General features: G+C 35.7%; 1 protein-coding gene across 1 annotated transcript in view; it reads left to right on the top strand.

The window, feature by feature from the left end:
• hip1rb (huntingtin interacting protein 1 related b) overlaps window positions 1-25,303 on the top strand; it is a 51,917-nt gene that overhangs the window by 8,328 nt on the left and 18,286 nt on the right. Inside the window, exons 2-17 of the mRNA XM_067406097.1 lie at window positions 6,312-6,375; window positions 7,612-7,754; window positions 10,442-10,498; window positions 10,608-10,694; window positions 13,873-13,949; window positions 17,487-17,548; window positions 18,756-18,896; window positions 19,293-19,350; window positions 20,016-20,091; window positions 20,213-20,371; window positions 20,590-20,642; window positions 20,801-20,873; window positions 23,138-23,321; window positions 23,403-23,491; window positions 23,693-23,809; window positions 23,893-23,994. Coding sequence (XP_067262198.1) covers window positions 6,312-6,375; window positions 7,612-7,754; window positions 10,442-10,498; window positions 10,608-10,694; window positions 13,873-13,949; window positions 17,487-17,548; window positions 18,756-18,896; window positions 19,293-19,350; window positions 20,016-20,091; window positions 20,213-20,371; window positions 20,590-20,642; window positions 20,801-20,873; window positions 23,138-23,321; window positions 23,403-23,491; window positions 23,693-23,809; window positions 23,893-23,994 — 1,542 coding nt within the window. The remainder of the gene's footprint in view (window positions 1-6,311; window positions 6,376-7,611; window positions 7,755-10,441; window positions 10,499-10,607; window positions 10,695-13,872; window positions 13,950-17,486; window positions 17,549-18,755; window positions 18,897-19,292; window positions 19,351-20,015; window positions 20,092-20,212; window positions 20,372-20,589; window positions 20,643-20,800; window positions 20,874-23,137; window positions 23,322-23,402; window positions 23,492-23,692; window positions 23,810-23,892; window positions 23,995-25,303) is intronic.

Genomic DNA, 25,303 nt, shown 5'->3' with positions numbered 1-25,303 from the left:
GCTTTTCTCTTAAAATGATATATTTTCTGCCCTGGATTTGTTTGCAGTGTTTAGCATTTCAAAGATAAAAATGGATAAAATGAATTAAAAGAAAGAAAAATAAACACAACGATTATCTGCCAGGGTTATGTTCTTGTGTTGTCATGTGCCTGTGTTTCTTGTGTTTCCTATCAGTTTAGTCTTGTTAATTCCCTTGTTAGTTTCCTTGGTTTCCTTGGTTAGGTTCCTTGTTAGTTACACCTGTGTCTCATTTAGTTCCCTTAAGTGTATATATATACTCCCGGTTTTGTCCAAAGGGTATTCCAGAAAAAAAGGTTAACATACAGTCACATATACCCTGAACTCTTGGGGTCGATTAACCCAAACCTTACTTACTCAAGGTATGCAGGTTCCAAAAACAAGCCCAGGAGTAAGTTCAGCCAACCCAGAGTATGTTCCCAGTTAACACACAAGACATTCTCAACGACAAATCGATGATTCACTATGGAAACAGATGCTGAGAAAAAGCGCACCATTCTACTTCCTACTTCTTTTGTTTAATGGCGATTTTTACATAATCTACTTGGTGCACATCACCAACTATTTGGTGGTTGTGCAATCATTTTTTAATCTTTTCATTTAATAAGTCATATTTATTTACTAAGAAAAACAATTGTATTGTTTGTTTGATGCTAATTATTTAAAAAGATATCTCACATGTGTTTTATTACAGAAATTATAGCATTTTATTACAGAAATTATAGCATGGAATGTCCTGTTATAAAATAGGAAAAAAGCAGATCAATGTGTGAGATGACAATAAAATGAATACATATATTGGAATTGAATAAACGTTTAAACATTACCGCTTTATGATAGTGCTTGTGTGTGTATGTAACCATATAACAAATTTAGTTACAGTAATTTAACTATATTAATTACATAACATGCATCTGTGCATCTGAATACCTCTTCAGCAAACTAACCCTGGAACATAATATGTTCAGAGAGTAAGTCGCTATGGCTACTTACATACCCAGAAAGGTACCTCCGTTTTTGGATCCAAAAGTTCCTTGCTTTCAAACATGTGTATGTCACATAACCTCTGGAATACCACCCAGTTCTTGGTCGGTCATCATCTTAGTATATGTGTGAAGTGTAAGTTGTTACTCTTGATTCTCCAGTGTCTTCTATTTGTTGGTCATTCATGTTGGATTTCCACACAGCTGTGACAGAGTTGTTCTTTGCAGTTTGTCTGTACGAATTTGCATCTGTGAAGCGATCTAGATCTGTGGTTTGTCTCATTTGCAACTGAATTGATTCTCTTAAAATATCTGTGAAGACAAAGCACTCACCATGCATTAGCAGAAGTCATATTACTGGTAGTGTTGCATTTTTTTATCTCATCAATACATGTAATGAATACGATTTGTGTGTGTGTGTGTGTGTTCGGTAAAGTACACACGGAATGTGAAATGGCCTTTTATTACATTACCACTTTTGATAATTATGCAATAAAAGTAAGTATAATATCATATAATAGTTAAACAAAATTAAATATATAAATGTATGTATATACAGCTATGGAAAAAATTAAGAGACCACTTAACATTGATTTCTGAACTTGGAGTGGTCTCTTAATTTTTTCCATAGCTGTGTATGTATGTATGTATATATATATATATATAAAATATATTTCTAATATTTGCATTAGTTTAAAAAATCATAAATATGATTTTTATTCACATGGCTTCTTGCTCCCTGTGAAAACTACTAATAATAATGATATTCCAGTTGTCCAGTCAAATAAATTTGGGATTCACCATCCTTTTTTAATAATAATATTGATAATCATGATAATAATAATAATAATTAGGGTTGTCCCCGACTAGTCACATGTTTATGATATTAATTTAATTACTTAAATATATACTGGAGGTGTGGCTTCAGAAAATAGTTTCAGGGCTGAGAAAAAATATTATACAGTATGTAACATTGTTCTACATTACAGAGAAATACTATACCATAATAATGTAAATTAAAATATAAATTAAGCTTGGTCAACTAAGCCTTTTCTTGTTGATTTGGTCGACTATTACACCATGTCTACACTGGACGCAACCATTGACACATCGCATTGATATGCAACTGGTTCACACCAGTGTTGCCAAGTCTGCAGTTTTCAGGAATTTGGCTACTTTAAACTGCTGCCACAGGGTTTTTTTTTAGTCCATGGGTTGAAGTGACTCCACCCTAGAACTCGATTTTTACACCCCGGAACACATTTTTTTATCAGGGAACTCCCCGGAACATGATTGGGCTAGTTTTGACTATGATTGGGCAGGTCTTGAATAGCATTTGGGCTTCTTTTGTTACAAAAACATGGCAACCCTGGTTCACATGATTAGCCAACCATGCTGAGAATTCGGGGCCAAAAATGGTTTGTAACCATGCTGTGCGGTGCTGGATCCAAGCTCAAGTGGAAATATAACTAGAATTGTTTGGCCCGATGGTGGAAAACCTTCTCTTGTTACCATATATATATATATATATATATATATATATATATATATATATATATATATATATATATATATATATATATATATATATATATATATATATATAATATTCATCATCAATAGCCATTTTCATTAAATGTTATGAAACTAGGATAATTTCACATGAACACTGCTTTTTCTCCAGTGTATACATGTATGCATACTTTATAAAATACTTTTTTTTTTCTTTCTTTCTTTTTTTTTACAGTCACAAGGTTATAGGTTTTTGATCAAATGTAGTACCTACTCAGTATGCAATTTTAGACAGAGAATAAACCCTGCAGGAAGTGACCTTCCAAGAACAAAATTGACTAGCCCTGAGTTGTACCATAGAGGAAAGGATCCCCCAAAACAGGGTCTGTTATGAAAGTTAGCCAATAGGCAGACCATCTGTCTAAGATTGTGTGCCAGCGTTTGGCACCTCACCAACCCAATTCCTCGGGCTGACATGCTTTGTTCTGCACAATCTGCTCTTTGTGCTGTCCGTTGCCTTCATTTTGTTCTCCCAGTTTTGGGGCTGACCAGCACAATCTCACTTGCACATTAATGAGCCACAGACCAACATTCAAAGGAATGCACATTGAATTCTGTGCCTCTGATTTGTGCTTTTGTAAAAACATCTTCCAAAAGTGACATTAAGTTGTCAAAGTTTTATTTCTGTCCTAGCCAATCTGAGAAAGCATTCACTGCTAAACATGCAAGAAAATGTATAATGTAATTATATTTATAATATGTCCATAATTTCATATTCATATTTTTACATTATTATTATTATTATTATTTTTTTTTTTAAGTATGTAAAACTTATAATTAATGTAATGAAGATAATTGTTAGTAGTAGTAGTATCATGTAGGAGACATGGCTGCACATTATTAATAATCCAGTGATAAAGAGTGGTTATTTTATTAAGAGCGGTAAATATTTTCTTCAATATTTTTTTTTTGTTTTGTTTTAAACCATACAATGTGCAGCTTTAAATTGTACCTTTTGCCATACAAAGGTGTATCTAGTGTAAAATTGCATCCGTAAATTATATTTAATTTTGGTGGTGGGTATGTTAAGAAACATTGTTTTCTGCTGTGCCACAGCATGTTATTTGACACCTGATCCCAGAACAAAATATGTGTTCACAGCATGTTGGAATTACTTGTAGAACTTGTAATTACAGCTTGTAATCTCTACCACTACAACTTGTACCATATAGCACTGCAATGTGATGAAACTCTCAAAATGGCAGCAGCTTCAGCTGTAAAAAGTGGTTATGCAGTTATCTAGTAATACTAGGCTATTTCTGTTTAATAATTCCTATAATTGACTATTGTTAAATAAGGAATAATTGACAACAGACCATTTAATTATTAGAAAATAATGCCCGAGGTGTTAATGCGAAGTAGAGTGGCCGTTACACCTTAGGTATGCATTATTATCTAATAATTCAGTGAACTGGAGTCAATTATTCCTTATTTAACAACAGTTATCACACCTCAAAACATTGTTCAGATTTTGTATTTCAAGACATTTGTCAGGTTTTTGCCCTTAAAATGCTTGTGTGTAGGACCAATTTCTTACGCGTCTCATCCCACGCCTCTGTTGCTAATTCCAAAACGTCATTGCAGAGCTAGTAACAGAGGCTTGAGTCATTGATAGCAGAATAATACTGTTATTAATGTAGTTATTAGAGAGAGAGAGATTAAGCATATGTGAATTACCTGTGTTTGGCAGCAACTACTACTACTATCTACTAATAACGAAACTGAAAGTTTATCTGCTTCAAGAATAGCACTGTTATTTCCTCGCTAGTGAGAAATGTAATGTAGCTTTGAAGTTGGTAAACTATTTTACTAATGCAATCATCAGAGCAGCGCTGACAACACTGTGCGAGTGTGTGTCCTTTTTTTGTGTGCTGTATGTGTGTGCGGTTCAGTGGGAGTGAGAGCAGGAGAACGAGATTATGTGCTTTCCATACATAAAAAAGTGTAATTTTCTGGCAAAAAACATGGAAAAATTTGTCCTTTTTATCCTATTGTTTACTATTTTTATTTGCTTGGTCAGTGTCATTGTGAGTTTTGGTTCTTTTGCTGTTGTAGGATGTAAGGACCTTTTGAAATAACTGAAATCATTTGGTGAAGTGAAATGGACATGTAATGCGGTCAAGACCTGCCTAGAACTACTTTAGCCGTGCGTTTCCCTGAAAACACCTTAGAAAGTTTGTCAACCAATCAGATTCTAGCATTCAACAGTCCTGTAGTATAATAATGTCTGTAGTATAATAATATAATTATATATAATTATACCCTGTAGTGTAATAATATAATGTCTTAATAATGTAAGATTAATCTGAAAATAAACAAAAATCATAGAATAGGCCTACAGTTAAATGTAGCTAGCTCAGAGTTGGGTAACTACTATCTTAAAGTTTATTAACAATGCATTTGCATAAATGTTACTTGTATTGGGGTTTTGTCTATTGACTACTCAAACTACACATTCTGGTGCTAATATTTATGTTTAATTAATTTTTTGACAGAAAAAACATGGCTGTGAGTGATGGAAGTGCAGTGCGTTCAATGGATTGTACTGTTTAACAACAGACCGATTGTTCTGCTGATGACTTTCCAAAAAAGTAGACAAACTGTTTTGAATGTTGTTATTTGTGATTATTGAAATTACATGATCAAGGACGTTTATAGGCCTACAGTGCATGCCATTGTTAAGACGTTAGGCTTAGTCTGTCTCTCACAGCCTCGTTTTCATCCCCGTTAAATTCAATATGGAGTCTAACCTGACTAATGTCTGTAAGAGCAATCAAGGAACCTGTGCTAACCAAACAAATGCCATTAAAATGAATATGGATGCTAATGGAAGAAGGCTCTTTTAGAGTTTAGTGTCTTAGAGCTCTGTGGCAGGAACCAGTGTCAGAGTGTTTTAGTGCTAGATCTATTATTATTAGATGTTCAGTCCACATAAGCAGAAGAAAGTATGTTCAGGAAACATTGATGGAGCCAAGCATCATGAAAATTAAACTGTTCTGAATAAGAACATACTAAAAAAAGGTTTACATTTTTTTGTTGTTGTTTTTCTATGGTGCCTTCACTTAATATGGAAGAGGATTAGGGCCAAGCAATAATAAAAAAAAAAATAAAACCACCTTGAGATTAAAGTTGTTAAATTATGAGAAAAAAGTCGAGATAAAATGTTGAGAATAAACTCATTCAATTATGAGAAAAAAGTCGTTAAATTACGAGAATTTTACATTTTATCTCAACTTTTTTCTTATAATTTAACAAATTTGTTCTCGTAATTTAACGACTTTTTTCTCGTATTTTAACGACTTTATTCTCAACATTTTCTCAACTTTTTTCTCGAAATTTAACGAGTTTTTTCTCGTAATTTAACAAGTTTATTTTCAACTTTTTATTTCGACTTTTTTCTCTAAATTTCACGAGTTTTTTCCTGAAATTTAACAACTTTAATCTCGAGATGGTTTTATTTGTTATTATTGCTTGGCCCTAATCCTCTTCCGTGACTTAATGACAAGATACCATGCCTAATGTTTTTAGTTTAGCATTTTTGTATTTTAGTAACAGGGAGACATTGAAAAATCAGTTTGAATCGACATGAGGATGAATAAATAATGACATATTTTAAATTTTTGGGTTACCTATTCCTTTAACAAACAAACCAAAAAAAGGTCTGTATTCAATCCCGAGTGACAATGTTTAAAAAAACTTGCATAGTAATTTTTTTTTATGTTTCTCTTTCCTTCTTAGCTCAGCAGTATCAGTAAGGCCATCAATTCCACAGAGACGCCACTGAAGGAGAAACATGCACGCAGTATCCTTAATTCAGACATCTTATTATTGTTGTTTATTCAACTATTATCCAACCAGGTAGGTCAACTGAACCCTTCGTAAGAGGATAAGAAGTAGTACTGCAGTCAGGTCTGAATTCTGTGTTAGTTAATACAGGTTTATAATAATATAAATGTAATATATAAGTGTTGAAAAGCAATATTGTCAAACATTGCTGTCAGATAATGCTGTTAATGCTTGTCATATAATTGTCTGGATGAAGACCAGGGGCCAGTTGCATAAACATAGCCATTATGTTAAGACGTTGTCTTAAGATCTAGAATGACCCACTAGCAGTTATTTAAGGGGGATTCAATCTTACTTTTTGATATCAAATTAGGCCAAACTATATTTTTATGTAACTGATTTAAAAAAGTTATGAACAGTCTTAAAGGGAAAAGTCTAACTTTTAAGACTAGTCTTAGCAGTTTATGCAACCGGCTCCAGTTATACTCTGTATGGGGAATGATACTGGTTTTATTCCAGTTTACAGGAGGAAACATGAATGAAACTTACTTGACAACAGCAGTTCCTGTATCAATATCCTAACGCAGTGGTTCCAAAAGTTTTTACAGTCATGTACCCCCTGAGGCATTTGACATACTTTTGCGTACCCCCTTTCTTCCACTTTGACTGCAATCAAATCCTTTCCATTTAGGGACAATATTTTCCCCCTAAATAGATTTTCAGGTGCATTTTTTACCTCTTTCTCACCCTATTAAATGTAAACCACATTTTCCTGGTTTTAAACTAGAGGTGTCATTTTGATTAGAAAATGATCGCTTTTAATGTTATTTTGAGTTGGGTTAGAATTAAATGAAAGGCAAAACTCAGCACTTGTTTGCGTACCCCAGTTTGGTAACCACTGCCCTAACAAATAGAATAGCCTTAATTAATTATCATAGTCACCTAAAGGGCAATAATATAGTTGCCTAAAGGGCATCATACATGGTACGCAGCAAGCTTTTCTTGCAATCTTGCCAACTCTCATGTGTACAGGACTTTTCATATAGTAGTTATAGTGTAGCAAAATGACCTCATAGCACCATCTAGCCCCCAATCAGCACTAATAATCAGAACATTTATACCATACTGGTGTGAAAGTTATGACATTGTGGCAAGTCTAGATATCAGTTTTTAAACGTTATTATTAACAGCACTAACTTACAAAATGTGACACCAATTGTGCTGGAGATTTTTTCCTTAAAGGCATGAACAGGAATTATTTTGGGAACCCACAGAGAGAAGGGAGCCTATACCTTCTGGTCATATGCCGTCGGTCTGCCATTGCCAAGCAGCGCCATCCTTAGCTGGAAGTTCTGCCATGTATTACACAAAATCTTGCGTGACGGTCACCGAAATGTAAGCATGCTTCCATTTGAATTTCATTGTAATTATCTGTTCAAACACACGTTTATTAATCTATTTTTGTTTGTCTTTCTCAACAATCATTTTTCATTTTCTCATAAAGGTAGATTGTAACAGAAAGGATGAAGTGTGTTCTAAGGACAAGGGTATTTTTCATAAATGTCTGGTTAAGACCAGTTGTCACATGTTTTAAAAGGCATACATTTAACCATATAATTACTATATAATTAAAATGTTATATTTAATTCATTAATATTAATTATTAGGTCTCTCAAGTGATTAAAATGTTTAATCTAATTACATGATATGCCGATTAATTAATCTAATTAATCGCAAAATAATCACACATCCAATTTGGATGAGTAATTACCAATTACCAAGTCATTTCAACGAATTGCATCAAATAGACATTACAAAATAGCTTTAGAAATAAATATTTTATTGGTTTGGTTACCAACATTCTTCAAAAAATCTGCTTTTATGTTCTGCAAAAGAAAGTCAATTTTATTTTTGGGCAAACTATCCCCGAAATATGAAATTATTTTCTTAATGAAATGATGCTCCAAATTAAAAATTAAAACAGCCAGTAGGTGTTGTAAATGTCTAAATGAGTAAGTCATTCATTCATTTGATTCATTCAAATGGCTGATTGATTTCAGGAATTAAGTTAAAGGTGCCCTAGAATTAAAAATTGAATTTACCTTGGCATAGATGAATAACAAGAGTTCAGTACATGGAAATGGCATCCAGTGAGTCTCAAACTCCATTGTTTCCTCCTTCTTATATAAATCTCATTTGTTTAAAAGACCTCAGAAGAACAGGCGAATCTCCACATAACACCGACTGTTACGTAACATTATGAAAGGCATTAGACAAGGGCAGCCAGTATTAACGTCTGGATCTGTGCACAGCTGAATCAATGGTATGCAAGCAAAAACAATAGCGAAAAATGGCAGAGGGAGCAATAATAACTGACATGATCCATGATAACATGATATTTTTAGTGATATTTGTAAACTGTCTTTCTAAATGTTTTGTTAGCATGTTGTTAATGTACTGTTAAATGTTGTTAAAGTTACCATCGTTTCTTACTGTATTCACGGAGACAAGAGCCGTCGTTATTTTTATTATTAAACACTTGCAGTCTGTATAATTCATAAACACAACTTCATTCTTTATAAATCTCTCCAACAGTGTAGCATTAGCAGTTAGCCACAGAGCATAGCCTCAAAATCATTCAGAATCAAATGTAAACATCCAAATAAATACAATACTCACATAATCAGACGCATGCATGCAGTATGCATGACGAACACTTTGTAAAGATCCATTTTGAGGGTTATATTAGCTGTGTGAACTTTATGCACTGTTTAAGGCAAGCACAAGCTCTTGGGGCGGGGAGCGTGAGCATTTAAAGGGGACGCAGCATGAATCTGTGCATTTCTAATTATGCCTCAAAATAGGCAGTTAAAAAAATGAATTAAAAACAATCTATGGGGTATTTTGAGCTGAAACTTCAGACACATTCAGAGGACACCTTAGACTTATATTACATCTTGTAAAAAAAGTTTGATGGCACCTTTAATAGTAGTCTTTGTCTTGAAGCGGTGCTGAGCAGATCGATCGGTGTATGACATCAGAGAACCACAAGAGTGATGGAAAATCGCTCTTGCAGTACTTTGATGTCATACACCGATCGATCTGCGCAGCGCCGCTTCAAGTCCAACAGACCTAATGGCTGTCTTTATGAATGAGCCATTTAATCATTGGTTCATCTGATTGATTCGCTCAAAACATGGATTCATTCAGAAACAAAACACCACTGTGTGTAGCTCAGAGATGCACAACAGTTCTGCTCTTTATAGGTAATATTTTTGTTGGAAAAATTTAGCAAAAACAGACAATACAAAATTTTTTTGCAAAATCAATACCTCATTTGCACTTGTGCTATTCAGGATAAAAACACCACTCGTGTGATATTGCGTAACAAACCGACAGAGACTGAGGGAGAACACAGGGTATATGTACATGAGACAAACAAAGGACCTTAACAAGATAATTAACAAGACACAGGTGAGGAAAATGATTACTAATTACACATACTGGTAAAAATAAAGTCATAGGGAAACTAACCAAACAACACAATGAAACAACTAGGAAAATAACAAACAAACTCAAACCATGACAGTGTTAAATTAACAGCCCTATTAGTAATGTTTGCTGGCCAAAACATTGGTTATATATTTAGGTTGCAGTAAAAAGTATATAACAAGAAAAATTAAAAATGATACTTAATGACAACGAAGATGCTGATCCTGGCATACAAAACTTCTTACCTTACCTATTCAAATGCTTACCTTGTGCTTGGTTATAAAAAAAAAAAAAAAAAAGAAGCGTTTTAAGTGTTTTTCTTTAAATAAAGATGACTACAGACACCGTAACACTATGTTAAAGTACAACATGTCCCATCCGACACACATGATCACAAAGTTTTCCTTTGCTTACATAGATTGTTGGTTTACTATGAGAAGTAAGAGTTGTCCAACTTAACAGCACTTCATCATCAGCTGCCTACTCTTGTCTATATTCAAAAGGCAAAATATTCAGCATCCCAAACCAGCCTAATGTCTTTTGTTCTTGGAGCAGACTGTATTGTTCATTGTCTTATTTATTCTTACCAGACCTTACAAGACTGCATGAGACATTACAGCAACATTGCTGAGACAGGGTTACTCTGGGCAAGTCAATGTTTATTTATCCCTTTATTATTTATTAATCCCTGATTTCAACATTCTCAAAAAAAAAGAAACTTTTTAATGATTTATTGTCATAAATTTCCATCTTCAGAGTAACACACGGGACAGACATGGGTATGGACAGCTGGTTTCTCTACATTCCAAACTTCTCTGCACCAAGATGGAGTTTCACACAAAGGTACATTTTGATACATTCACATTGAGCCCGTAATATATTTTCCACATTTGACAGCCGTTATTTTAGGTCAGTGGTTCTTAACCTTTTTGACTTCAAGTCTCTTATTTCACCGAGACAATATTCAAAGGCCCTCCAACCCGATCTCATGAGAAAACGTAATTATTTAGGTGAAGATTTTGTATGAATTTGTACAAAAACGTGTAATTATTTTTTTTAAGTCCACCCACAAGCCAATTTAATGTTGTACATATGTATTTTAGCATTTTTTTAGCATTAGGAGCCAAGCACCTAGGTCTCTGGCTAAAAATTTAGATTTAGATTTTTTTTTCCGGTGAAAGAAATACAAAAAATGAAGGAAAAAGCCAAAATATTAAATGCCATGAATGAATAGTTACAGAATAATCCACTATTTTGTACGAACAGGTCAAAATGACATTTTTTTTACCTGAGGTTTAGGGCTAAATTACAGGGGGTAGAAAATGACTTTAAAAAGATGGCAGCATCATTATTTTACTTTTACACAGAGTTTGATTAGTCAAATCGGTCGACTTATGCAATCCTTGTTGCATTAAATGCCAATGGTGACTAGGGTTGTAACGATATACCGGTATGACGATATATCACGGTATGAACACGTACGATTATCATATCGTGTACATTTGCTTATTTACGGTATTGTAAAAAAATAAATAAGATGCAGAATTTCACTTGACAACAACTTTCTACTTCACTACACTCTAAACTTGCTCCACACATACAGCAGACAATGTCAGAGACAGAAGTTGCTATCTCTAATCTCTATGCCCCGTTGAAAAATAAGTTACAATTTGCATTATGGGAATACTTTAGATATAGAAAAACAAACGCAGGGCTGTCCTCGAGTGTAGATATCCAAAAACAATGTGGGCGCAAAGTAGGCCTACCTGCAAAAGGAGGAAACGCATCGAACATGTTCACCTATATTCGAGAACACCATCCGTGTAGATGCAGGTATGTTCCGTTTATAACTTATTTCGTATGATATGCGTGATGGAGAAGGAATCCCGGAATCCAGTCATGAAAATGGAATGTACAGTATAACGCAGCGATGTCAGGTAAAAACGCACGATTTGTTGGACTGATGAATAAAACGAAAGCAGAGCTGTACAATAAATAAAATCGTGACATGGTCTAGGCGGGGTCTGTGAATATTAAAGCGCTGTATAAATCTTTGTTTTGCCTGTCAGTCTGCGTGAATGAGCTTCGCCGTTTCCTGTACTACATACTCAAGTATGCGCGACGCTCTTATTGTTTTTTCAGTGTTTGCCGTCTCGTTATCAGAGGACATGAACACAAACATATCCAAGGTTGCTCTGAAATAGCGCTTAATGAGCATTTCATCATTTTATGTGAGAAAAACCATTGTCAAATACACTGAAACTCAAAGCTCTTCACTACATCCCGTCAAAATAAAAGGCCGCTTTTTAACTCGAAGAAATTGACTGAAATTTATTATGATTGTTAAATAGAATGTACTTCTCAAAATAATAACAAAAAAGTTAATTTCATTTTCATCGTTTTGATAATATTTGTATTAAAAAATAAAAGCCAGAAGAATTAGTCAAGGCAGAATTTCTGAATTTTAATTATTAATAAAAGTTGTTCATGTTCTAATCCATAATAATTTATTATAAGTGTTTGATTGTTTTTGATTACTGAAATCTGAATAGAGAAAACAAACATTTTAATTAATTTATTATCATTTTAATTGATGATATAAATAAAAATGGATTGTTTAATACCGAATACTGTGATACAGTGAAACCGTGATATTTACTCAGACGGTTATCATACCGTGGAAATCTCATACCGTTACAACCCTAATGGTGACAGTTTAAAAATGGGAAAAAGCACTCCTCTTTTTATTTATTTTTTTTTATTTTTTTCCCTCATGAAGATGCCAGGAAAGGGTGTCTTGTAATGAGCCAAATGTAAAAGCTCATGTTCAGGGACGTGCACAGGGGGGTTGCTCAGGTTGCCCGGGCAACTGCCCATATGCCCTTCTCGACTTACGTTGCCCTTCCGAGGTGGAAAAAAATAAAAAAAAATCGTACAATGGATGCAGAATTTCACGTAGGCCTAGATAAAAAATAAAAAATCGCAAAGCCTCATTCACTTCCATATTCGGGCACCCGTCCGAAAGTGAAAGTCAGTAGGGGAAGGGCAAACTCTGTTTACTTGGCTGCAGCGCTGCACGCGACCGGCACCTGAGCTGAGCCTGCATGAGCGGCACTAGAAGGAGATTGTCGCGGTTGTCGGGTGAGACGACTTAACATTGTCGGAAAGGTGAGTAAGGTTATAATCGTTAACGAAAACTAGGTGGGAAAAAACATCGTCGTTAACTGAAATAAAAATAAAAACGAGGCATTACAAAAAAACGATAACTAACCAAAACTGTAATGTGTGTTTGGCAAAACTAACTAAAATAAAATAAAATTATAGATTAAATGTCCTTAGTTTTCATCTTTGTCAATGTCTTTCATAGAGCAAACGTTCAGCTTCATTTCATTTCCCTGCGTCTCTCACTCACGCGTCTCTCTCACATACTCGCGCACGCACAGCCCCTCCCCTCCGTGCACACCGCGCCTCCATGAGAACGAGTGTTGGAAGCAAGTTCGCGAAAGGTTGGTATCTCGTGAAAACCTTTACACAATCACACATTAAAAAGTGGTATAAAAATATTTTTAATTCTGAATATAATTTTGTCAGTGTGTTAATGTCGACCCGAGAAGCGATTGCTAGTTAACTAGACGCAAGTTTGAGGTAAAATGCACTTGGGTTGGCGATGTCAAAACACTATTTAAGATGTGATTCAAGTAAGGGGCCGTTGAATTATTAGAAAAATAATGCACACCTGAGGTGGTGATTCGGTCACGACTCGAAGCGGAGTCAATTATTCCGCTTATACCATATAGACCGTGTGTTTGTTTGTTTTTTTTGGGGGGTGGGGGGGGCGCCCTTTTTTTAGGTCAGAGCAACTGCCCCTCAAAATTCCTGTGCACGTCCCTGCTCATGTTAATAACTTGAAAACAGAATATGTATCTATCCCAATTTTACCAAGTAGCACTTTGGATTCCAGTGCGAACTTAAGGGTAGTCCCACTTAGTTGAAATGAAGTTTCTCTGTGCTCTCTTTGCAGCATTCTGAAATTCCAGCCAGTCTAGAGGCCTCAGATGAACTCCTGGAGCGTACAGCGGGAACAGACATCAATAATGTGTATGTGGAATTCCATTTACTCTATTTTTATTTCTTCTGTATTATATCTTGGCTGCAATATCTTTTCAGACTTTGCACTATAGGACCCCTACATTAGGTCTCCGATTATTATTGGTACTCATTTATTAATAATGACTCTTATTATAAATGTTGAAAACAGTCATGATAAATTTTTTTTCAGGATTTTTTGAGGGATAGAAAGTCAATATGAGGTTCTTCTACTGCTTACTGCTGGCCTAACAAGTGAAAGCACTTTACCAGATAAAATGACAAGCTACTTCTGTTCACTCCCAAACACATTTTAGATGGTTTTAAAAGAGAAACATTATGCTTTATTGACAGGTTTGGACACTGAAGACCCAAGAGCAAAGTCAGTTAACAGAACCTTTTATTGAACGAAAAAGTCCAACAAAAAGAAATGCATACATTAATATAAAAAAAACATGCTGGCTAATGTAGAGGTGCACCAGTTAGTTTTGAGAGATTTGAGATGTTAAAAGAGATGTTAAAAGAAAGAAAAAAAACATAAATTTTATCATAAAACTGCAACCTAATAAAAAAATGGGGATCTAAATACTGAAAGCATTATATCTGTAACTCATATATTTAGCACCAAAACTTATGCCAGTATGTGCATTTACAAAGTTTGATTTTAGTCGGACTAAAGTGATAATTTTGTTTGCTATGCCTAGCAATTGTACATGTATATTTGGACAGACAGATTGTAGCAGGTTGTACAAGACTGGAGCTGGACTACACATTCAACTGATTATTATTGTGCCTGTACAGGTGCTGGTCATATAATTAGAATATCGTGAAAAAGTTCATTTTTTTTATTGTAAATTATTTTAAAAAATGAAACTTTCATATATTCTAGATTCCTTACATGTAAAGTAAAACATTTCAAAAGTTTTTTTATTTTTTTATTTTTTATTTTGATGATTAGAGCGTACAGCTCATGAAAGTCCAAAATCCAGTATCTCAAAATATTAGAATATTTCCTAAGATCAATCAAAAAATGGATTTTCAAAACAGAAAAGTTCAAGTTCTTTAAAGTATGTTCATTTGTTCACTCAATACTTGGTCAGCAGCACATATTACAGCAAATGACTTGCTCCTAGCACAAATTACAGCATCAGTTAAGTGTGGCATGGAAGTGATCAGCCTGTGGCGCTGCTGAGGCACTATTGAGCCTTCAGATCATCTGTATATTGTTGGATCGACTGTATCTCATCTTTCTCTTGAAAATATCCCATAGATTCAGGGGTCAGGCATGTTGGCTGGCCAATAAAATACAGTAATATCAGGTCAGCAAACCACTTGGAAGTGGTTTTTGCACTGTGGGCAGGTGCTAAAGTCCTGATGGAAAAGGAAATCAGCATCTCCATAAAGCTTGTCAGCAGATGGAAGCATAAAGTGCTCCAAAATCTCCTGGAAGATGGCTGCATTGACTTTGCACTTGATAAAACACAATGGACCAACACCAGCAGACGTCACGGCCCCCCAAATCATTACTAACTTCAGAAACTTCCCACTAGACTTCAAGCAGCTTGGATTCTGTGCCTCTCCAGTCTTCCTTCAGACTCTGGGACCATGATTCCAACATGAAATGCAAAATTTACTTTTACCTGAAAAGAGGACTTTCGACCACTGTTCACTGTCCAGTTCTTTTTCTCATTAGCCCAGGTAAGATGCTTCTGATGTTGTTTCTGTTTCAGAAGTGGCTTGGTAGTCCTTTTACTGAAGATGTCTGAGTGTGGTGACTCTTGATGCACTGACTCCGGCTTCATTCGACTCATTGTGAAGCTCTCCCAAGTGTCTGAATCAGCTTTAATTGACAGTATTCTCAAGCTTGTGGTCATCCCTGTGCACCTTTGCCTACCCAATTTCTTCCTTCTAGTCAACTTTGCATTTAATATGCTTTGATACATCACTCTGTAAACAGCCACCACATTCAGTAATGACCATCTGTGACTTACTCTCTTTGTGGAGGCTGTCAATGATTGTCTCCTGGACCATTGCCATGTCAGCAGTCTTCCCCATTAGTGTGGTTTCAAAGAACAAGAGATACCCGGAATTTATACTGTAGGGATGGTCATTTAATGAAACTCAAATGTAAATATTTTAATATTTTGAGATACTGGATTTTGAACTTTCATTAGCTGTACTCTCTAATCAAAAAAAAAAAAAAACTTTTGAAATGTTTTACTTTACATGTAGGGAACCTAGTATAAATGACAGTTTCCTTTTTAAATAATTTACAATAAAAAAAAATTAACTTTTTCACGATATTCTAATTATATGACCAGCACCTGTATATGTATTTAGTCTGCAATCTTATAATTGCCAATGTCACCGGACACTTTATTAGGTACCGCTGTTCAACTGCTTGTTAATGCAAATATCTAATCAGTAAATCACATGTCAGCAAGTCAATGCATTTAGACATGTAGACATGGTCAAGACAATCTGCTGAAGTTCAAACTGGGCATCAGAATGAGGAAGAAAGGTGATTTAATTGACTTTGAATGTGGAATGGTTGTTGTTGCCAGATGGGCTGGTCTGAGTATTTCAGAAACTGCTGATCTGCTGGCTTTTTAATGCACAACCATCTCTACGGTTTTCAGAGAATGGTCTGATTTTTCAGTTCTGTGGGTGAAAATGCCTTGTTGATTCCAGGGGTCAGAGGAGAATGGCCAGACTGGTTCGAGCTGATAGAAAGGCAACAGTAACTCAAATAACCACTCGTTACAACAGAGGTTCAGAAGAGCATCTCTGAACGCACAACAACCTTGAAGGAAATGAGCTACAGCAGCAGAAGACCCACCGGTGACACTCCTGTCAGCTGAGAACAGGAAACTGAGACTATAACTCACCCAAATTGGACAATAGAAGATTGAAAAACCATTGCCTGGTTTGATGAGCCTCTATTTCTCTGCGACATTCAGATGATAGGGTCAGAATTCAACATGAAAGCATGGATCCATCCTGCCTTGTATGAATGGTTCAGGCTGCTTCTGGTGGTGTATTGGTGTGAGGGATATTTTCTTGGCACATCACAGCCTGAGTATTGTTGCTGACCATGCCTACCCCTATATGACCACAGTGTACACATCTTCTGATGGCTACTGCCAGCAGTATAACACACCATCTTACAAAGCTCTAAACATCTCAAACTCATTTCTTAAACATGACAATGAGTTCACTATACTCAAATGGCCTCAACAGTCTCTAGATCTCAATCCAATAGAGCAGCTTTGGGATGTGGTGGAACAGGAGATTTGCATCATGGATGGGTAGCCGACAAATCTGCATGATTTGCGTGATGCGATCCTGTCAATATGGACCAAAATCTCTGAGGAATGTTTCCAGCACCTTGTTGAATCCATGCCTCGAAGAATTAAGGCAGTTCTGAAGGCAAAAGCGGGTCCAACCCGGTACTTGCAAGGTTTACCTAATAATGTGGCCGGTGAGTGTATGTTGCCTTACTTTAAGATGTTAACTTCTAAGAGGGTTTCTCTCTGCTTCCTGCTCCAGGTTCCAGCTCACAGTAGAGGTGTTTGATTACATGGATGCAGAGCTTCGATTAGCAGAAGCTGGTGAGTGTTCAGTTTATGGTGTTGTCTCTCATTTTATATCAATTGCTTCCGTCAACAGCCAACCAGGTACTCTACCTCCCATTATTTCACAACTTCTTTCAACCACAATTTCAGAAACCTCAATCACATTGTACATGTACATTAACAATAAAGAGATTAAATTCTGAATAGAATTCAGTGTTTTCAGAAATCCAACCTCAAATCATCCAAGGACAATGAGGTTTAATGGACATGTTTTGTTTACATATCCTGTTATTATACTGATATGCAGTGATTAGGAAGTGGCAACTCCTTGCATGATAATGTCCACGTCTAATCTCATCCTGGTTAGCCATATATAATCATGTGTGAACAGGACCTTTTAAAAAATGAGTTCTGGCAATTTCCCTGTTTGTGAAGTTGTAACATTACCAGCAAATTACTGGTGTCATACTGTGTGTGAACAAAGAACAGTATTGCCAGTTAGAGCATGTACAACGTCAACTGACATATCAAGTCTTCTTTGGGCCAATCATAAAGCTCTGTCAGAGCTGTTTACAGTAAGTTTTGCTGCTTTTAATTGTTTTTCAATGGAAATGTGCTAGATGGATGTCTGAGCATTGTGCCGTGTCTCGCATCTCCATCAGTGCTGTGGTTTTGCAGTTATTGTGTACTATAGTGTATCGTGTTTTTAAGAGCAAAACTGCGTTTGTGATCATCTCCGTACGCCTGTCACTCAGAATAATAAAAAAAAATGGGTCAAATTGGACAGATGGTGAAACTAAAGCACTTCTCCTCATCCACTTGGCTCAGCGTTTAAAGGTCATTTCTGATGACTGACATCACAGAGATTACCAGTATTTTGGTACTGATGTGTGAAGGCTATCTTATCTTACGTAAAACGTTGTTTGAGTGAACAGCACATCGGTGTTATACCATAATCTTGTGAATATGGAACATACATTGAATACTTGTTTGTTTTTTATTTATAAAATGGGATAAAAGTTTTAATAAGCATGAAAGCATATAAAAGCAACATATATAAACGTTTTATTTCTGATAACTTGACGTGTACATTTTAAATCCCTAAACATTTCTGTTTTTTGCAGTCTCCTACCTTTTGGTTTTGATTATGTCATGGAGGTTACTGTCTTCTGTGTTTGATATTAAAAAAACCCTGCATAATCTGGTGCTAGGTTATTTTACTCTGTGTTCTTTGTATTCGTAGTGCTCCGCCAGCTCAACATGTCCATCGCTATCTCCACACTGACGTCAGGCCAGTGTAAACTAGCACCGCTCATCCAAGTCATCCAGGACTGCAGTCACCTGTACCACTACACCGTCAAACTGCTCTTCAAACTGCACGCCTGTAAGAGCTTGAGTGCTACTGTAGTGACTAATTCCTCTGATAATACTAAAAGCTGATTGACAAAGAAAAAAGTTGTAAATGTCTTAATCAAATCATAATCAAGCTTCTTAAAAGCTTTGTAGACACATTTTACAACGAGGCAGCTAAGTCATGATGGAATTTCTATAGTTCATTTTTCACATTCATACAACTAATTTCTGAGCTATTATCTTAGTTTTCAAAATTGACAATTGTAACTTGTAAATCAAAATCAAAACCAGCTAATAATAGTCAATGTGACTTTAACATTAATGCATTTCTAACAAATGCTGAAATTTCACCATAATTGCACACTTCTTGAGCTGGTTGTTGATACTCTGGTTCTTTCTTTTCTTTTTCTTTTTTTTTTGTTGACAGGTTTACCAGCAGACACACTCCAGGGACATCGTGAACGCTTCCATGAACAGTTCCAGAGGTACATTCAGTCATTTTCATATTAGAAAAAAAACTGCATTTTTATTTTGTCTGTAGCATTCTATATTCACCATATGATTCACCAAAAATGCTTGGGTTTTTAAGTATACAATATTTTATATTAAAGGTGCTCTAAGTGATGTCACACGTTTTAGGCCAAAACATTTTTTGTCACATACAGCAAACATCTCCTCACTATCCTTTAGCTGCCTGTCCCCTGAACACACTGTAAAAAAACGCGGTCTCTGTAGTCGCCACAAGCTCCGAAAACGGCAATAAAAACAAACTGGTGCAGCCTGGACCACGAATCATAATAAACACGCTCCAGCCAATAACCGACAAGAATGATTTTAAATGCGCGTTCATGACTGTTTCAGGAAGCAAGAAGGGGAGGGTCTAGCTAGCCTCTGTTTTGTTTGACAACACTTTGAACGTCAACAGGAAGTTACTCTACCCAGGATCACTTAGAGCACCTTTAACATAGCAGCGAGGGGGCATTTTCCGTGTCTTTAATCACTGGGAAAAGTATTTTCAGGAAATGGGAAAGAAAATGTTACATGTGGCTAAAATCATGGTTGATTTAAAAAGCTGTCACATCAAATTCACCCAAAAAATTTTATTTCTGTGATCGTTTACTCACCCTCCTGTTGTTTTAATATTTTTCAGCCTCAAAACATTCCTCAATAAAGCACGAGACATGCTATACTTCAAGAGGCTCATCCAAATACCTAGACTGCCTGATGTAAGGAAACTATCTTTGAATTCCGTTAACACACATGTATCACACTTACAAATACATCCTTATTCCGTGTCAGCATTATGATTCTGATATTCTGTATTTTCAAAACGCTTTTTTATTCAAGACTCCACCCAACTTTCTTCGGGCCTCTGCTCTGGCAGAGCATGTTAAACCCATGGTTGTCATCCCAGATGAAGAGGAGCTTGAGGAGCCGGAAGAGGATGAACCCGAGCCTCTGATAGACGTTAGCGAAGCGCAGACTAGCATGGCATCTCAGCCACAGGTACCTGCAAGTGGAAACCAATGAGCCATGATGATATAGATAGGTTGTTGAGTAAAAAACAGTTGCAGGAGTTGTAAAGCTCTTTAACTGTGTTGGCACATAGATGTTTTTGTGTAACATCAAAGTTGGGTGCTTTATAGAAAATGTAGCATGATCCTTGGCTCCTATTTATTCAAATTCTTAAATGTGTCCGGTTTTGTTTTGTTTTGTTTTTTAAGAGTGATATATTTGACCAGGCCTTTGGACCACCTAATAATGGATTTGATGATAGGTAGGTTATTCTTGATAATCACACCATAAATAATTATTTTTTTATGGGGAACTGTGAAAGAGACATTTTGTGATAGTCGTGGAAAGTTTATTTTAAAGACATTCTGTATATCTACAATATGTACCTGTACTGTACTCTGTACTTTTTCTGTAACACAGAGACCTCCAAATCGAACAACTGAAACGAGACATTGAATTGCTGCAAGCTGAGCTTGAGAAGATCAAAGGAGAGGTGAAACACGGTCCATATTATCTTCAAGCATTTAAACCTTTGAAATTGGAATACAGTCTTTGAGATGAAACAAGACTCCAGACTAACATCTGAGAACAGTGGCACGCACCTAGACTTGCCTCGATATCATAATTTTCAAACCAGTACGTTACTATAAATGGCCCCTTTGGTGCAGTTCAAATCTCCTTCAAATTTTGAATATATTTTATTTAGATAAATTATAATGAATTGTGAAATAATGCTAATGTTATTCAGAAAACTTGAGGGCACTATTTCCGTACCTTGTGTTAGGTGTGAAACAGAGGAGACAGAAGCACTGTAGGATCCATGTACACTGCATTCCAAATTATTATGCAAGTGACATTTCAGTAAGGTTTCAGTACAATAATCATTCAGATTTTAGTTTTTCTAAGAAAATGTTTGTTTATTTATCCATGTCTTTTTAGATAACTGGTATCAATCTCAGACAAAGTAATTTGCCAGATCTATGGAAACCCTATTTAGAGGTTGTTCCACATTATTAAGCAAGTCACAGTTCTCATGCAATATGGGGAGGAAGAAAGATCTTTCTGAAGATGAGAAGCATGAAATGGTGCAATGTTGTGCAAAAGGCATGAAAACAACTAATATTGTGTGAAAACTGAATTGAGATGATCAAATTATCATAAGATTTGTGAGTGATTTAGAGCACAGCAGAATTCGGTCAGATAAAGGCTTATTAATGAAAGTTCCTGTCAAAAAAAATTATTGTATTAAAAGGGCAGCTATAAAAAAAGCCAGTGTTGAACAGCAAACAGGTATTTGTAGTTCCAAACCCGTAAGACCTTTGTTCATCTTCAGAACACAAATTAAGATATTTTTGATGAAATCCAAGAGGTTTTTTATCCTCCATTGAAAGCAATGAAATTACCACATTCACTGTCCAGAGAAGTAGTAAAGACATTGTTAAAATAGTCCACGTGACTACAGTGGTTCAACCTTAACATTATGAAGCAACGAGAATACTTTTGTGCGCAAAAACAAAACAAAAATAATAATTTTATTCAAAAATTTTTCCCCTTCCCTGTCTGTTACACTGTTGGCACAGTGCTGCGTTTCAATATGTTTACGCTCAATATTGGCCAGCTGCTCGGCATGCCTTGTGCTGCTCACGTGAAGAGGCATCGGCCAATACTGAGCCGCCATTCCGACATAGAACCTGGAAGCTGCAACGAATATAGCTTAGCAGAGGAGAGACAGGGAGAGACGAATTTATCTTTGCTGAATAAAGTCGTTATTTCTATTTTGTTTTTGAGCACAAAAAGTATTCTCGTCGCTTCATAACATTGAGGTTGAACCACTGTAGCCACGTTGACTATTTTAACGATGTTTTTACTACTTTTCTGGACATTGAATGTGGTAATCTCATTGCTTTCAATGGAGGATACAAAACTTCTTGGATTTCATCAAAACATCTTAATTTGTGTTACAAAGACGAACGAAGGTCTTATAGGTGTGGAACAAAATTCCAGAAATTTCATTTTTCGGTGAACTAAACCTTTCATTCATTATAATGCAGTGTCTATTTACACCAAGTGCAAATAGCCTTCCATGTTGGCAGAGGCTATTTACATTAACTCCACCCACCATTGTCTGAATGAGCCAAACATAATTGCAAAATAAACCCATCTGATAATTGGAGCAGTTACATGGAGAGTAAGGCAAGGCTGCATTAGCTTTTGACGCAATCAACCCGAGTTTGAATCCTCGTTTATTTAAATTCATTCTTCTCCCTTTTCTCATTGCATATTAACTCAGAGAGTCCGTTTATTTTGAATAAAAATAAAAAATATTTAAAAATTGCCTAACAGGTATTTAATTGTGGTGCCTTTTTATTATTGGTGCCTTGCTGCCGGTATTGAGATACGCTATTGGTTACCAGTCTGAATCTCTAACCATTAGGCCACGACTGCCCCATTACATTGAAGTACAAATAGTATCTGCATGTACTTGCAATAAATATATATAGCGTCTAACAACAATTTACTTTTTGTGCAAAGAAAATACTATTTTCACTTAGTGCAAATAGCCTCTGCCTAAAACTGACTTGGCTTTTGCTTCCTTTTTGAAGCTTGAGAGCAAGCCAGTATCCTCTGCCAGTGTACTGGAAAAAGTAACTGGAACACTCATCAAATTTTGTGCACTGGAATATGTGCTATAATCTCACCGTTGTGTTTTTTTTCTGTCTCTTTTGCCCTACTATACCACCTTTGCCCTGTGCTCAGGCTCAACGCTATATCACACAGCTCAAGTCGCAGATCAACAGTCTTGAGGCAGAACTGGAGGAGCAGCGCATGCAGAAGCAGCGCACCCTGGTGGAGAATGAGCAACTACGCATGGAGCTAGAGGCCATTCGCCGTCGCAACACTGAACATGAGAGCATTCAGATGAACTTTGTTGAGGCAGAAAGTGAGTTAGTAAGAAAGTGGGCACATAAAGATTCCTAAACAAAACTGTGGCAACTGATGCTGATGACTTTCTCATATATAGAAAGATCCCAAGCAACAGAGCAGCGTTATAATAAACTGAAGGAAAAGCATGCTGAACTGGTTGCCAACCATGCTGAACTCCTCCGAAAGGTATGACAAAGAATACAGTGTACTTATATGTGTGTATACATGTGTGTTTGCATTTGTTTCAAATAAATTGATTATTCGGTTTTCTGGAAATCTGAATAAATCAACTGATATATGCCTGTATGAAATAGAATTCGTGCACATTTGTATATGCGCATGTGTAAAGGATATGCAGTTGTGAATGTGTCCTTTATCTCTTTTTAGAGTGCAGATACAGTAAAGATGCTGTCAGCCACACAACAGACTCAAGAGGAAATTGAACGAACTAAGCAACAGTTAGCCTTTGAGGTAGACAGAGTCAAACAAGAATCAGACATGAAGGTAAGTGTGCACACAAGTCTTCCTTCGCTTGAACTGTAACAGCCCCCCAGGACTGATTGTAACGCTTCATCTTGTTGCTTTAGTTTGAAGAACAAAGGTTTGATATGGACAGGCTGAGGAGGGAGCTTGAAGCGAAGAATGCAGAGATCCAAAAAGTCAAGAGTTCATTACAGACTTCTGAGAAGGTATAGTATCTAGTATTAATTTTACATTTCCTTAGCTCTGTTCCACTACATGTAACCATAATCACGGACAGGTTAGCATTTCACTCACACGTCTATGCAGACTTGTCATATTTGCATTCTGTTTAAAGTTTATTATGTGCCATTAATGTTTTGTTGAATTCAGTATTTCATCTGTTTGTAATTTTCTTTTTCTCACTCTGTAACTCTGTATCAATTCATCAGATTACTGTAAATGTTGTTAGAGTACACGCTACAATTTTTCAGCTCACCTTATCTGTGACCCAGTCTGGTAAAGGTTTTGTTGCCACCAAAGCTGGGTTTCCTACTTAAGGTTGCTTCCACTTTATTCTGATCTCAGGTTGTGGTGTTGCAGTCATTCTCTTCCCCACCCTTTGCGGGACAAAAAGAGACTACTCAGACTTTATCCTGTTAGAGTGTTATGGATTTATGATGACCATATATGTCAGTGGCATAAATCTGATCTATTGGTTGTTTGTTTTATTGGCAGTAACAAGGGTGTCGCTGATTTAGTTTTAGTCATAGTCTTTATGACTAAAATGACATTTAGTTTTAATCATATTTTAGTCATCTGAACTTTCTAGTCTAGTTTTAGTTGACTAAATATCATGCAATTTTATTTGACTAAATCTACAGTAGATTCAGTCCGCTAAAATCTAATGGTTTAGTTAAATTGTAATGTATTAATTAAGAATTTCTCTAAAATTTCCAAATCCATTTTATGTACTCCTGGAGAAAACATCTATTAACTTTCTAATATGAATGATATTAAAATTTGAACATGCAATACAGACACAGATTTAACTGATGTGACATATATATATATTAAAAAAAGTAAAACCTCTTCTCCTAAAGAAGAACATATGAATTTCTTTTCAATGATATATACATATTTGAATGATATATGCATTCTTTATAACAACTTGCATACAACATTGTTCCTTCAAGCATGCATATTTATTTGTATAATTTAAATATAATTAATCTTTACTAAAGCTATTAAAGAGTGATTTTATCTGTCTTTTGTTGTTTGATTAATATTAAGGGCAAAGATGGCAGCAGGTTTATTAGGCTGCTATCACTTTAAGAACGAATGCTGGGATCCAGTACACTGATGCACATCTGTGAAAACTGTTTACATTTTCTTAAGACATAACAGACTGTGTTTATGTGATTACTCTCCAAAAATTGACATTTTGACTAGGGCTGTCAAAATAACGCGTTAATTTTGATTAATTAATCTGAGAAAAAATGACGCGTTAAAAAAAATAACGCAGATTTATCCATTCCG

The sequence above is a fragment of the Chanodichthys erythropterus genome, chromosome 13 (assembly GCF_024489055.1).
Source record: "Chanodichthys erythropterus isolate Z2021 chromosome 13, ASM2448905v1, whole genome shotgun sequence".
NCBI lineage: Eukaryota > Metazoa > Chordata > Actinopteri > Cypriniformes > Xenocyprididae > Chanodichthys > Chanodichthys erythropterus.
Note: the sequence above shows the minus strand (reverse complement) of the source record. Positions and strands in the feature narration are given on the sequence as shown.